The sequence below is a fragment of the Perognathus longimembris genome, chromosome 7 (assembly GCF_023159225.1).
Source record: "Perognathus longimembris pacificus isolate PPM17 chromosome 7, ASM2315922v1, whole genome shotgun sequence".
Taxonomy (NCBI): domain Eukaryota; kingdom Metazoa; phylum Chordata; class Mammalia; order Rodentia; family Heteromyidae; genus Perognathus; species Perognathus longimembris.
In genome coordinates this window covers 1,200,904-1,213,038 of record NC_063167.1, presented here as the reverse complement: position 1 = coordinate 1,213,038, position 12,135 = coordinate 1,200,904, and the positions used below count along the sequence as shown (strand labels likewise).

At 65.7% G+C, this 12,135-nt stretch overlaps 1 protein-coding gene across 1 annotated transcript; it reads left to right on the top strand.

Moving 5' to 3' along the window:
• Positions 1-6,508: 6,508 nt before the first annotated feature.
• Pex10 (peroxisomal biogenesis factor 10) lies at positions 6,509-11,646 on the top strand. Its single transcript, XM_048350094.1, has 6 exons — positions 6,509-6,658; positions 6,934-7,014; positions 8,307-8,713; positions 9,866-10,041; positions 10,122-10,257; positions 11,170-11,646. The coding sequence occupies exons 1-6, from the start codon at positions 6,553-6,555 to the stop codon at positions 11,236-11,238; spliced, it is 975 nt and encodes a 324-aa protein (XP_048206051.1). The 5' UTR covers positions 6,509-6,552; the 3' UTR covers positions 11,239-11,646.
• Positions 11,647-12,135: the final 489 nt, after the last annotated feature.

The following is a 12,135-nucleotide window of genomic DNA, read 5'->3' as shown; positions in this document are numbered from 1 at the left end:
AGAGGCCGGCGGAGCCAGAGCCAGAGGGAGGGAGGCCCCGGGCAAGGCCGCTCTGCCTGGGACTGCGCGACGGTGCCACCTCCCCCCCCCACTGTCCTCCCCCTGCTTAAACCCAAAGAGGGGCTCTCAGCTTCACCTACTATCCTCTCTCTCTCTCTGCGCCATGTCCTGGAGCTCGAACTCCTGGGTGCTGTGTCTGAGTGGCTGTGTTTAAAGTTAGTGCCCTGCCCCTTGAGCCACCGCTCCACTTCTGGCTGTGTGTGAATGTGGAGGTGGGGGGGGCGTGGGTGTGCGTGGACGCAGATGCATGGATGCGTGGATGTGCGTGGACGCGGATGCATGGATGCGTGGATGTGCGTGGACGCGGGTGTGTGGATGTGTGGATGCGTGGATGTGTGGGTGTGCGTGGACGCAGATGCATGGATGCGTGGATGTGCGTGGACGCGGATGCATGGATGCGTGGATGTCCGTGGACGCGGATGCGTGGATGCGTGGATGTGCGTGGACGCGGGTGTGTGGATGTGTGGATGTGCGTGGACGCGGGTGTGTGGATGTGTGGGTGTGCGTGGACGCGGGTGTGTGGATGTGTGGATGTGCGTGGATGTGCATGGACGCGGGTGTGTGGATGTGTGGATGCGTGGATGTGCATGGACGCGGGTGCGTGGATGCGTGGATGTGCGTGGACGCGGGTGTGTGGATGTGTGGGTGTGCGTGGACGCGGGTGTGTGGATGTGTGGGTGTGCGTGGACGCGGGTGTGTGGATGTGTGGATGCGTGGATGTGCATGGACGCGGGTGCGTGGATGCGTGGATGTGCGTGGACGCGGGTGTGTGGATGCGTGGGTGTGCGTGGACGCGGATGCGTGGATGCATGGATGTGTGGGTGTGCGTGGACGCGGGTGTGTGGATGTGTGGGTGTGCGTGGACGCGGATGCGTGGATGTGTGGGTGTGCGTGGACGCGGGTGTGTGGATGTGTGGATGCGTGGATGTGCGTGGACGCGGATGCGTGGATGTGTGGGTGTGCGTGGACGCGGGTGTGTGGATGTGTGGATGCGTGGATGTGTGGGTGTGCGTGGACGCGGATGCGTGGATGTGTGGATGTGCGTGGACGCGGATGCGTGGATGTGTGGATGTGCGTGGACGCGGGTGTGTGGATGTGTGGATGCGTGGATGTGTGGGTGTGCGTGGACGCGGGTGTGTGGATGTGTGGATGCGTGGATGTGTGGGTGTGCGTGGACGCGGATGCGTGGATGTGTGGATGTGCGTGGACGCGGATGCATGGATGCGTGGATGTGCGTGGACGCGGGTGTGTGGATGTGTGGGTGTGCGTGGACGCGGGTGTGTGGATGTGTGGATGCGTGGATGTGTGGGTGTGCGTGGACGCGGGTGTGTGGATGTGTGGATGCGTGGATGTGTGGGTGTGCGTGGACGCGGATGCGTGGATGTGTGGATGTGCGTGGACGCGGATGCATGGATGCGTGGATGTGCGTGGACGCGGGTGTGTGGATGTGTGGGTGTGCGTGGACGCGGGTGTGTGGATGTGTGGGTGTGCGTGGACGCGGGTGTGTGGATGTGTGGATGCGTGGATGTGCATGGACGCGGATGCGTGGATGTGTGGGTGTGCGTGGACGCGGATGCGTGGATGCATGGATGTGTGGGTGTGCGTGGACGCGGGTGTGTGGATGTGTGGATGCGTGGATGTGCGTGGACGCGGGTGTGTGGATGTGTGGATGCGTGGATGTGCATGGACGCGGATGCGTGGATGTGTGGGTGTGCGTGGACGCGGATGCGTGGATGTGTGGGTGTGCGTGGACGCGGGTGTGTGGATGTGTGGATGCGTGGATGTGCGTGGACGCGGATGCGTGGATGTGTGGGTGTGCGTGGACGCGGGTGTGTGGATGTGTGGATGCGTGGATGTGTGGGTGTGCGTGGACGCGGATGCGTGGATGTGTGGATGTGCGTGGACGCGGATGCATGGATGTGTGGATGTGCGTGGACGCGGGTGTGTGGATGCGTGGATGTGCGTGGACGCGGGTGTGTGGATGCGTGGGTGTGCGTGGACGCGGATGCATGGATGCGTGGGTGTGCGTGGACGCGGATGCGTGGATGCGTGGATGTGCGTGGACGCGGATGCGTGGATGTGTGGGTGTGCGTGGACGCGGATGCATGGATGCGTGGGTGTGCGTGGACGCGGATGCGTGGATGCGTGGGTGTGCGTGGACGCGGGTGTGTGGATGCGTGGATGTGCGTGGACGCGGATGCGTGGATGCGTGGATGTGCGTGGACGCGGATGCGTGGATGCGTGGATGTGCGTGGACGCGGATGCGTGGATGTGCGTGGACGTGTGTGCACAGGGGCACGCACGCTAATTGGAGAGGAGACGCTGCCGCCCGGCTGTCCTCTCCGGTCTGAAGACAGACGAGGCCGGCAGCCCCCGTGCGGTGCCCGGCACCACCTCCCAGGGACCTTGAGCTCTGCACCTTGCGCTGCCCAGGAGGGGCCGTAGGAGCAGCTCCTGGGGTGTCCCATAACCCGGGGGGGGGGAACTTTGTCCTCCTGCTTGACAGATGAGGAAACTGAGGCCCAGGTAGGTAAGGGCCTGACTGAGGTCCTCCTGTGTGCAGAGGGGACAGCCCCCCGGGCCGCACCCCCTTAATCAGGAGGCTCGGTGGGGGTCCCCAGCCCCACCAGCTGCCCACACACGGCCCCAGCTCCACCCCCCCCGCCCCCACGGCCTGACCCTCCGTGCCTGGCCCGCACGCGGCCCCAGCTCCACCCCCCCCCAGGCCCCGCTGGCCTCGCTCGGTACCCCAGGGGCTCGGGGCCGGCCCTCCTGAGCACACCAGTCCTCCCGGGTGCCCGTGGATGGAGAGGAACACGGGCGGGGCCCGGCCCCGCAGCCTGCCCTCCCCTCCCGCACGCCCCGCCCCGCCCCGCACGGCCTGGCGAGCCTCCTGCACCGAGGGAGCCCTTCCGCGGTCTCGCGGCCTCCTCAGCGCCTCGATGGCCACGCCCGCTCTTCCTCAACCAGAGCCCGCTGCCCGGCCCCAGCCGCAGCCCGGCAGCCAGTGAGGAGGTGGGGGCCGCTCCGCCCCGCACCCGCGTCTGCCCCGGCACACCGGGCCCCGACCCCGTCCCACCCCGACTGCCAGGCTCCCGCCCTGCCCCAAGTCCCAGCAGCGGCCGGACATTCGCACTTGCCCCGGGAATCCGTCTTGCTCCCGGGCATGCGGCCGTCTCCAGAGCTGCCCGAGGCCCCCTCCCAGGGACCGCGGGCACGCGGGCGTCTCCAGAGCTGCCTGAGGCCCCCTCCCAGGGACCGCGGGCACGCGGGCGTCTCCAGAGCTGCCCGAGGCCCCCTCCCAGGGACCGCGGGCACGCGGGCGTCTCCAGAGCTGCCTGAGGCCCCCTCCCAGGGACCGCGGGCACGCGGGCGTCTCCAGAGCTGCCTGAGGCCCCCTCCCAGGGACCGCGGTCCTGCCCTGCCTGGCCAGGCCCTCCCAGGGCACTGCTGGCCCCAGTCCTCCCGCTGGAGACCTCGGCCCCCGCCCCGGCCCCTGCCTCTGCCTCTGCCTGCCGTGCTGGCCGGGCCCGGGGCCTCCCCGCCGGGTCTGGGGCTGCAGCGGCCCCCTCCTCCCAGGGCCCAGCCCCCCCCCCCCAGGGCTCACAGTACCTCCAGGCCTCCATGAGCAGCAACCAGGGAAGCAGAGGAAGACTGCACCCCGGCCACCAGTCTGCCTGCCAGTGGAGAAACCTGTTCCCCCAGGTTTGCGGCGGCCCATTAGGGGCCCCCTTCCCAGGGCAGGGCACACCCTAACGGTCCGTCCGTCCATTCCCTGCACTCAGGGCCGGGTGGGGGGGGGGCTCCTCAGTCCTCTCTCACAGCTAAAGAGAGGGAGGAATGGCACGTAGCCGCACGGCTGGGCCCAGAGCCCCTAAGCATGGGGCTCCTCCGCAGACCCACACACCGCCCGGCCCAGGACACCCGGCGTGGGCCCTGGCACACAGGCCCCTCCCCTGCCCCTCAAGAATGGCCAGCAAAGGCCTCTGGGAAGAACCCCTGGTCCCAAAGCAAAAGTGCACTCCACCGTGGGGCCGCCCAGGCTGGACGAGAGGCCCGGGAGATGCGCTCACCTCTCTTCTTCTTTCCTGCCTCAATGCTATTTTCCTGAGTGGCTTGTGTCAGGACACGAGCAGCAGAGCCCTGCCCCACTGGAGCCCACACGGGCTACCCCAGCGGGCACCGCTGGCCCGCCGGGCGGACTGCGTAGACACGGAGCAGGTGGGCATGGCCAGGTCCCCCTGCCGAGCTCCCACCGCCCTGCTGGCCGCTTCATCAGGGAAACACTGCCAAGCAGGTGGCCAGAGCTGGCATCCTGAGGGAGGGCACATGAGGACAACAGAGGCCTGCGGTCCCGGGAGAAGCAGGCGCTATGATCAGCTCCTGCAAGGGGTCCCCAGCTTCTGCGCTCCTGGGGCTCACCAGGGACCCAAACCCACCATGCGATCCATGCACCGGGTGCCGCCAGAGCAGCATAAATAGCAGCTCCTCACAGACACCACCGAAGTGAGTGACAGGAGCGTCAAGCAGGCCCTGCTGGGGGCAGGTGCCCGCCCCATCAGGACGGAGGGTAAATATGGCTGAGGCACTTTAGGTGCATAAATGAGACTGGGGCGAGGAAACCTGCTGCAATTGTTTGCAGGAGGGGGTAGGGAAGAAAGGGGGGAGTGGCAGAGAGGATGTTAACGGGCATACAATACGTGCATCACAATGAAACCCTACTGGTACCGCGAGTGCATGCTAATTATAATAACAGTTTACAAGTACCAGCTAACTTATCAACATGTCCACTTCACACACGGGCTGGGAAACGGAGGCCCGCACCAGGCTCCCTGTGCGGCTACAGGAGGGCGGTGGTCAGCCTGGGCAGGCTCCCCAGGGGTGCAACCAAGAGCTTCGCGTAGAGCTTGAGGTGACCCCTGGTGGAGCCCCAAGGCCAGGGACAGCGTCTGTCAGCCCCTTTCCTCCGTGTTGGGCCAGTTTTCACAGAAGTCCACTCAGCTCCTGGACTTCGCACCCTTGGCCCGTGGAGCAGGACGGGGTTTCTTTGGAGTCTGCGGGCTCAGGCCCACAGTCCCAGTGGCTTAGCAACAGGAGGCCAAAGGAAGGCGACAAGGGGCAGTACCTCTTCTCCTGGCAAGAACTCTCATCTCGCCCTCCCAGAGTCCTGAAACCCCAGAACACTGCAGCCAACAGATCCTGGGCTTGCTGCTACCCAAGGGACCCGGAGGACACCTGTCCCTTCCACCTTCCCAACCTCCCTACCCGATGCGGCCTCTCCCTCCCTCCCCATCTTTGCACGGGGCGGGGGGGGGGGATCAGTCTTTGGGCAGTATTCCCTAGAACTGCGGCCTCTCCCTCCCTCCCCATCTTTGCACGGGGGGGGGGGGCAGTCTTTGGGCAGTATTCCCTAGAACTGCGGCCTCTCCCTCCCTCCCCATCTTTGCACGGGGGGGGGCAGTCTCTGGGCAGTATTCCCTAGAACTGCGGCCTCTCCCTCCCTCCCCATCTTTGCACGGGGGGGGGGCAGTCTTTGGGCAGTATTCCCTAGAACCTTTGAGTCGTGCGGACGGAGCTGCAGAGCAGACTCCCGCCGCCCTCTGCTGGCCAGGCTGGGCTCTGCCCTTGGGGAAGGACTGCTGAGGGGAGCCGGAGCCTGGGAGGACCCAGGCAGGAACCCCAGGGCGCCGAGGGCCGCGGGTGAGCCCCGGACCGAGACAGGATCCGGGGCTGCGGCCGCGCCCACGTGAGCCCCTAGGTGCCCCCGCCCCAGGACGGCAGGCAGGCCTTCCTGCTCCCCCGCGGGGCTCTCAGCCGTCGCGGCGGCGGGCCCGGGCCCCACGAGCCTTCCGAATCTCAGGAAGCAAAGCGTCCGCGGGCCGCTGGGGCCGGAGCGGCCTCGGGCCGGCAAGGGGCCCGCGCTGCGAGGCGCTGCGGGCGGGAGCGCGGGCCAGAGCCTCCAAGGCCTCCGGGCTTCCCCTCGGGCCCCGCTCTCGGCTCGGACCCGGACCCGACCCGACCCGGACGGAGGGCAGCCCCGGGTCCGGGAAACGCGAGCTCCGGCGGGGACACCGGGGGCTTCGGGCGCCGGGGGCCGGGGCGCCCGCGGCTCCGGCCTGCGCCCGGTTAGACCGCTCCCGCGCGGAGACCTCCGTGCTCCAGAGCCTCGACGGGCCGGGCGGGAGCTGCGGGGGCCGAGGGCCGCGAGCCGCCGGCGGGGCGAGCGCGGGCCCGCACCCTCGGGGCCTCGCTGCCCGCTCCGGCCGCGCGTCCGCGCCCCGGCCCCGCCCCCTCCGGAGCGCTGTCCAATCCGGCTCGCGCCGGGCCCCGCCCCCAGCCCCGCCCCGCCCCCTCCAGCCCGGCCCCGCCGAGCTCGGGCTTGGCCCCGCCCCGCGCGCGTGACGCAAGAGGTCCGCACCGCACGCCGAGCTACGCCCCGCGTCATCGGGCCGTGCCGGCGCGGACTCGTCGGGGCGGCCGGGCGGAGCGGCCATGGCGCGGGCCGGCCCCGCGGAGGTGATCCGCTCGGCGCAGAAGGACGAGCACTACCGCGGCGGCCTGCGGGGCGCGGCCGGCGGCGCCGTGCACAGCCTGGCGGGTGAGCGTCCCGGGGCGGGCCCGGCGCCCGCGCTCCGGGCGGCCGTGGGGCGGCGCTCGTGTCGAAGGCCCTCCGGTGGGCGCCGCCGCGGCTCCGGCTCGCTCGCGCCGGCGGGCAGGTCTCGGCCAGAGCTGCCCGGCCGCCTGGCCCGGAGCCCCGGAGGCCGCGGGACCTGCCGGGCCGCCCTCCCGGGCAGAGGACGGACTTGACCTGGACCTTCGCACCCGGGGAAGGACCCCGCCACCTCCCCGGGAATAATGCGTTTCTCCGTGCAGGTGCAAAGAAGTGGTTGGAGTGGAGGAAGGAGCTCGAGCTGCTTTCCGACGTAGCCTACTTTGGCCTCACCACAGTTGCAGGTAGCTGGCTGTGCCCAGCAGGCCCTTGGCACTGGGGGGCCACACCCCACCTAGGTCAGTGGGAGAGGGCAGTGAGGCAGAGTGAGAAGCTTCTGGAATTCGCCTACATGCAGCCTCAGGAAAGGTATACATACACCTAGGCCCTCTAGGTGCTAGGGTGCAACCCTCAACCAGTAGTGTCTCCCTTTGTTCTTTTGATTTCCCCGGGACCTTCCTTCATCCTGGGTTTTTCCAAGGGTGCCATTGGTACCAGTCTCTCATTGGCTGACCATGGTGACAGAAGCAGATCATGGTGCTGGCAGTGGGGCCACGGCTGGCCGCCATCCTTTAGGGGAGCCACTAAAGGAAGGTCTCAAGCTTGGTGAGCTCCTGCTAGGTGTCAGCCAGCCTTACAGCGGAGGGGTCCCCACTTGGGCGAGATGTGATAAGCACCAAGTGGCGGCATGGGTGACGTCCTGGGAGGCATGAGCCCTCCAGGGTAAAGGGCCCGTTCTCTTGAAAGGGCAAGCAGCCCGAGCCACAGCCCTGAAAAGGAGGCAGGCCGTGGCAGACGGGGCTTTCCCGCTAAGAGGTGTGGGTCACTGTAGGTCACAGGCAGGAGAGGGGCTGCTGCCATGAGCAGACCACAGGGGCAGAGGTGGAAGGCGGAGACCTACACAGAGGCCTGTCCGTGTGAACCTGGGCCTTGGAGAGACCCATGGGGAAGAAGAGTCCAGAATGCACTGGGAACAAGAAGGCCCTCAGCAGCAGCGATAGGAAGTAGGAAAGCAGACTTTGCTAGATGGGGCTGGGAGCCTGCTCTTGGCAGGGGCAAGTCTGGAGGTGTCTAACACCCCGTGGTGATGTCAGGCTGGCAGCTGTCAGGCCCCGACTAACTAGGCTGTTAATTGGGACGGCATCTGTATGTGGGAGGTAGGGGCACATTGTTTGGACTGGATCATTACTCGGGCAGGGGATGATGGTGGAGGGGCAGCAGAAGAGTAAGTGGGGGACTGAACAGAGACTCCAAGGAGGCCCAGAAACCAGGAGGGGCGGAATCCTGAGCCCAGGAGCCTCGTGGCAGCCAGCCTCAGGCTGTGGTGAGTCAGTCTCCGGGCCTGAGGCGGCCACAGCAGCAGGAGGAGGTCATGTTGGCCTTGGCCAAGGCTCGGGGGTGACACACTGGAGGGGGAAGGGGGGTCAAGGAGGATGGGCGGGGCTGGGGTTGCAGCTAATACTTGGGCACAGAGGCTCAGAGTGGGCTGGCCCCCAGAGCCCATCCCTCACCATTGTGCACCACCTCCACCTCTCAGGCTACCAGACCCTCGGGGAGGAGTACGTCGGCCTCATCCAGGTGGATCCGTCCCAGCGGCGCGTGCCTTCCAGGCTCCGCCGGGGCGTGCTGGTGGTGTTGCACGCAGTACTGCCCTACCTACTGGACAAGGCACTGCTGCCCTTGGAGCAGGAACTGCAGGCAGATGGAGACAGTGCACGGCCCTTGCAGGGCAGCCTGGTACCCACGGGGCGCAACCGGTCAGGAGCGCGGCGCTGGGTGCATCGCCGCGCAGCCGCCCTGACTGAACCACAGAGGAAGACGCTCCAGCGCGCAGTCTTCGTCCTCAGACAAGGCCTGGCCTACCTACATAGGCTCCATGTTGCCTGGTTTTACATCCATGGTGCTTTCTACCACCTAGCCAAAAGGCTCGTGGGTGTCACTTACGTAAGTAGCAACGCAGGGTGTGTGTGGGGGGGTGTTCTGTGCAGTCTTGGACTTTGGCTCTCAGTGCTGAAACTAAAACTTGCCTCTAGGAAAACAGTCGATTTCAGTCCCACTTACCAGCAAGTTCCATTTCCACAAACCCTGGGGACAGGTCTCTTCCTACAGCTCGCACATGGGGTGGCCAGGAGGGAGGGTGAGGCACTGGTCCGTCTCATGGTGGGTCCTTGCTACAAGCCCGTGGCTGTGTCCGTCTCACTGCTTTGTAGAATGAGCATCAGGGCTTCCATGGTGCCAAGTGGGGGCTCCAGCTCGCTCCTCTCCTCTCCCCTCTTAACTACCCTGCCCACCACCGCCCAGCCATCCTGACAGAGAAGCAGGGTCCAGCATGGCCCATGGTGACTTCCTGGCCCCACAGTCTGTCAGCCTCCTGTCTCGCCTCTTCCATCCTAGCACGCCCTCTATCCACAAAGCCTCCCTGCCCCACCCCCTGGGCTGCCATGCAGCACAGCTCCTTCCTGGAAGACTCTACCCCGCTTCCAGCCCCTCCGTGGTCAGGCTGCCCCCCTCCCCACCCAGCAGAGCCCCAGCAGCCCTGTCACAGAGCCGGTGCCTGGTCTGTCCTCAGTGGTGCGGGCTGGCCGTGTTTTGGCACGGCCCTGATGGCCTGTGGGCCAGACTCAGGGTGGTCCCGGGGCTCCTCTCCAAGGGAAGCAGAGCCAAGCTGGCAAGGGGCACGGGAGCTAAGAGCACGAAGAGGCTCTCGATTCAGTTGAGTGGGCTAGAGTTCGCGTCACCAGCTGTGGGAGAGATGAGGACACTGTCCCAGAGTCCCCAGAGGGGCCATGCGCTTTGGTGAAGCGGCTCGGCAGGGCAGCTGGTGGGCAGTCTGTGTGCCTGGACCATGCTCCTGGGTGTCTTGGCTGGCTCCCTTCTCCCTGCGAGGTGGTGGCCAGATGACCTCAATCCTCCCCTGGCCTATCCAGCTTCATGGCTCAAAATCAGCTGATACCTACAGCTTTCCCTTGGACTCCAGACCTGTCCCCCTGGCCTCTCATGCCAGGAGGCCTGGGCTAACTGAACGCAGGACGTCCAGCAGACAGAGGCCACGTCCTCTTGGGATCCTGATGAGTATGGGGCCGCCTTCCCCGACAGCTCCGCACCCGCCGCCTGCCTGGCGAAGACCTGAGGGCCCAAGCGGGCTACAGGCTGCTAGGGCTCGTCTCCCTGGTGCACCTGGCCCTCTCGGTGGGACTGCAGCTGTATGGCTTCAGACAGAGGCAGCGAGCCAGGAAGGAGTGGAGGCTGCACCGCAACCTGCCCCACCGCAGGTGGGTGAGGATGGGGGCAGGGGGCTTGGGGCAGCACGGCAGTTGGCAGGCATTCTCACTGGGACTGCCTGCCTTCCCAGAGGTTCCCTGGAGGAGCGAGCCGTTTCCAGAGCCCCGCTCTGCACCCTGTGCCTGGAGGAGCGCAGGCATTCGACAGCCACACCCTGCGGCCACCTCTTCTGCTGGGAGTGCATCACTGAGTGGTGCAACACCAAGGTGTGTGCCGCCCACATTTGGGGGGCGGGGCGGGCATCTTCTCAAGGTAGGTCAGATAGGAGGCTGTTGTTTGGGGTTAAAGGTCCAGGTCCTGCCTGTTAAGGCTTGGCTGAAAGTACAGGCTTGTGGTGACAGGTGGAGAGACCAGCAACGCTGCCCACAGGCCCCACCTGCCTCCAGGATCTTGGGTGCCCTTGGGACTCTGCTGCGGTTTACACGTGCCAGACCCTCCTTGTGCCCCCAGCTGTGTCTACGATCAGGCCAGATGCCCAGGGCACACGGGGTGCCTTCTCAGAGCAGCTGGTCCCAGAAGAGATGGCTGGCTGGGTGACCTCCTACCCTGCCAGGACCCTGGCTGAGAGCATAAGGGGGGGGGTTCCGTGGCTGCAGCCCCGCCCACACTCCAGAGTGGCCACCCTGGACTTGGCAGGGGACCAAGGTGTAAGCACTCATTCTCCAGAAACATGAGTGTTCGCAGTGCCTCGGTGTGGGTAGGATCCTGAGCACCCAGCATACACGAGTGTGGAGCCCGTGCGAGCAAGTCCAATACATCCCCTACGGGGAGGGAGCAGGGCCATCAAGAGTTGGAGCTGGTGGTCAGAATGCATCAGAATAGCGCACAGCCTGCCCTGTACTCCTGAGCGAGGGAAGCCCTCCGCAGCAGCTGGCTGAGCGTGCTGGACTCGGGCATGCATGGGAGCCCTGGGAGGGGCCCCCAGTGCCAAGGCAGGGTGGCTGGGGCGCCCCAGCACGGCAGTCAAGTTCACACTGCCCACACTCCACCTGCCCCACCCCCCACCAGGACTCAGTCCCCCAGGATGACAGCTGGGGGTATGGCGGTTTGCGCCTTCCATGGGAAATGCAGTAGGGTCAGGCCGCCCATAGCTGACATGACCTTCCTCTCCCCCACAGACAGAGTGTCCCCTCTGCAGGGAGAAGTTCCCTCCCCAGAAGCTGGTCTACCTGCGGCACTACCGCTGACAGCCCCAGCCCCAGATGGGGTGGCGCCGGAGACCTGGAGCACATTGTCTTCGGGGTTAACTGTACTTGCATAGAAATGGTGAAATCCTCACAACTTTGGTTTCTGTCACATAACTACCCCAGCCAAATGGGTAGATGACAAGCAGTTGAGCTTGCCAGAAGTCCACTTGGGGGGCCCCACACCCAGGCCCCTGCTGGGCCATACACTTTTGTCCAGTCTTAGTTAGACCATCTCAGGCCCCCTCCTCCTCTCCTTAAGCCACACAGTTGAGAACTAATGAGAAGTTGGCCAGAAAGAATTTTATTCATGTCTGCACAGGGTTCCTCGGTGAGGTCACACAGAGGGGCTGAGCGCTGGCACCGGAGCGGCACAGTGTGGGTCAGAAGGCCCTATGGCCCCATGTTGGAGCAGAGCCAGCTGTCTCCAGCACTTGGCATCAAAAGCTCACACCAGGAGCCAGCACCCTGCCCGAGACTTTTGGCACATACTTTGCTGGCTTCCTGTTTGGCCTGAAGGCGGGTGTGAGGAGGGTCTGCGCTGGTGGCAGAGTGGCAGAGCCAGCTCGAGGCGCTTCCTGTCGTGAGCACATCTGGGGAGGCCCGCAGGGGCAGCAGCACCTGCCTACCCAGTCACTGTATGGCCCAGCCCCACTCAGCCTGCCCTGCCCCCCACCTGCCCCTAGCCTCTGGTATTTCCAGGTAGTGAAAATTAAGTCCAGTCAGAGGCAGCTTGGTATCCCCTAAGAAACCAATTCCACTGATGTGCTGGCACTAAGGAAACCAGAAGGGTTGCAGAGAACCTGGGGTGGGCCTTGGCCCACCAGCAGCACCACGCCTCTGGTGTTCCTGACAGTCCCGGTGGGAGAAGCCAGAGCACAGCCATACACCACTCTCCTC

Bases quoted from the DNA above. Each gene is read 5' to 3' on its own strand.
- Pex10 (XM_048350094.1), top strand. From the start codon at position 6,553: ATGGCGCGGGCCGGCCCCGCGGAGGTGATCCGCTCGGCGCAGAAGGAC. The intron at 7,015-8,306 runs GTAGCTGGCTGT...TCCACCTCTCAG, and splicing joins TGGCCTCACCACAGTTGCAG to GCTACCAGACCCTCGGGGAG. The intron at 10,258-11,169 runs GTGTGTGCCGCC...TCTCCCCCACAG, and splicing joins CTGAGTGGTGCAACACCAAG to ACAGAGTGTCCCCTCTGCAG.